Source organism: Microtus ochrogaster, chromosome 10 (genome assembly GCF_000317375.1).
Source record: "Microtus ochrogaster isolate Prairie Vole_2 chromosome 10, MicOch1.0, whole genome shotgun sequence".
Lineage (NCBI taxonomy): Eukaryota > Metazoa > Chordata > Mammalia > Rodentia > Cricetidae > Microtus > Microtus ochrogaster.
Window position 1 is genome coordinate 8,889,148 of NC_022016.1, and position 1,069 is coordinate 8,890,216.

At 41.9% G+C, this 1,069-nt stretch overlaps 1 protein-coding gene across 3 annotated transcripts in view; it reads right to left on the reverse strand.

Annotated features, from left to right (window-relative positions):
* The window catches only part of Kiaa1958 (KIAA1958 ortholog), a 187,211-nt gene that overhangs the window by 17,157 nt on the left and 168,985 nt on the right, over positions 1–1,069 (reverse strand). For all 3 annotated transcript variants that reach the window (XM_013348225.2, XM_013348226.2, XM_026782173.1), the window contains one exon: positions 386–558. In XM_013348225.2, coding sequence (XP_013203679.1) covers positions 386–558 — 173 coding nt within the window. The remainder of the gene's footprint in view (positions 1–385; positions 559–1,069) is intronic.

Consider the following 1,069-nt stretch of genomic DNA (forward strand, 5'->3'; position numbering starts at 1 on the left):
CAAATGGCTCTGCCCTGTACAGTTTGTAGCAAATGGCTCTGCCCTGTACAGTTTGTAGCAAATGGCTCTGCCCTGTACAGTTTGTAGCAAATGGCCCTGCCCTGTACAGTTTGCTCTTTCTCACACCACTTGTTCCCCTGGTCTCCTCTTCTAATTGTAACAACTCCTACCTCTTTCTGGAAATACGGTTTAATTTATTTTTCTTTATACTTTAACAAATATACACTCATTAAACACTCTCTAAATTCTACTTGGTTCTCTGGACAATTTTCTGTGTATTTCATGTTCCTCCATGAGTGCTCCCCACAGCACTTAGCAGGGTGTCTGGCACTTGGAAGCTCAGTGAAGTCAGCCAAAAGAATTCGCACACTCACGCATCCCTTACCTTGGTGATGTCCGTGTGGTCTTTGAGCCCGTTGGTCATGCACCAGTAGCGCCACACATTTAGGGCGTACCTCGTGGCTTTGGTGGTGTTTGGGCTCACTGCACTGGTACACAGATCATTCAAGTCATCATTAATATTAAATACAGGAAATTTGTTGAGTTTAGTAGAATAAGCTAGAAACAAAAACAACAGAAACATTATAATAATTTGCCATTCCCTTCTTAGTGAGCTTCATTCTGGGGTGATATTAAATTAAAAAGAACTCCAAAAAGACACTTAAGATGTGAAATTTTCTAGCCAGATGTGGTGGGGCACACCTCTAATCCCAGTACTCTCTATGGAGTTGAGGACAGCCTGGTGTACACAGTGAGGTACAGTGAGACCCGGTCTAAAAACTGTTTACATGTACAAGAACCCTGATCACATGGCCATGTGCATTAGCTGACACTGGAAAACATTTCAATAATAGGATGGGATTAATACTAAAAAATTCTAAAGTTTTCACTAGAAAATATACCATTTCTATTAACAACAGCAAAAAAATGAGAAGAAGTAGGAAAATTAAAAAAGATTTCCTGGAAGGAGGAACATCACAGGAAAGGGGGAAGGTCACAGGAAAGGGAGGAGGGTCACAGGAAAGGGGGAAGGTCACAGGAAAGGGGGAATGTCACAGGAAAGGGGGAA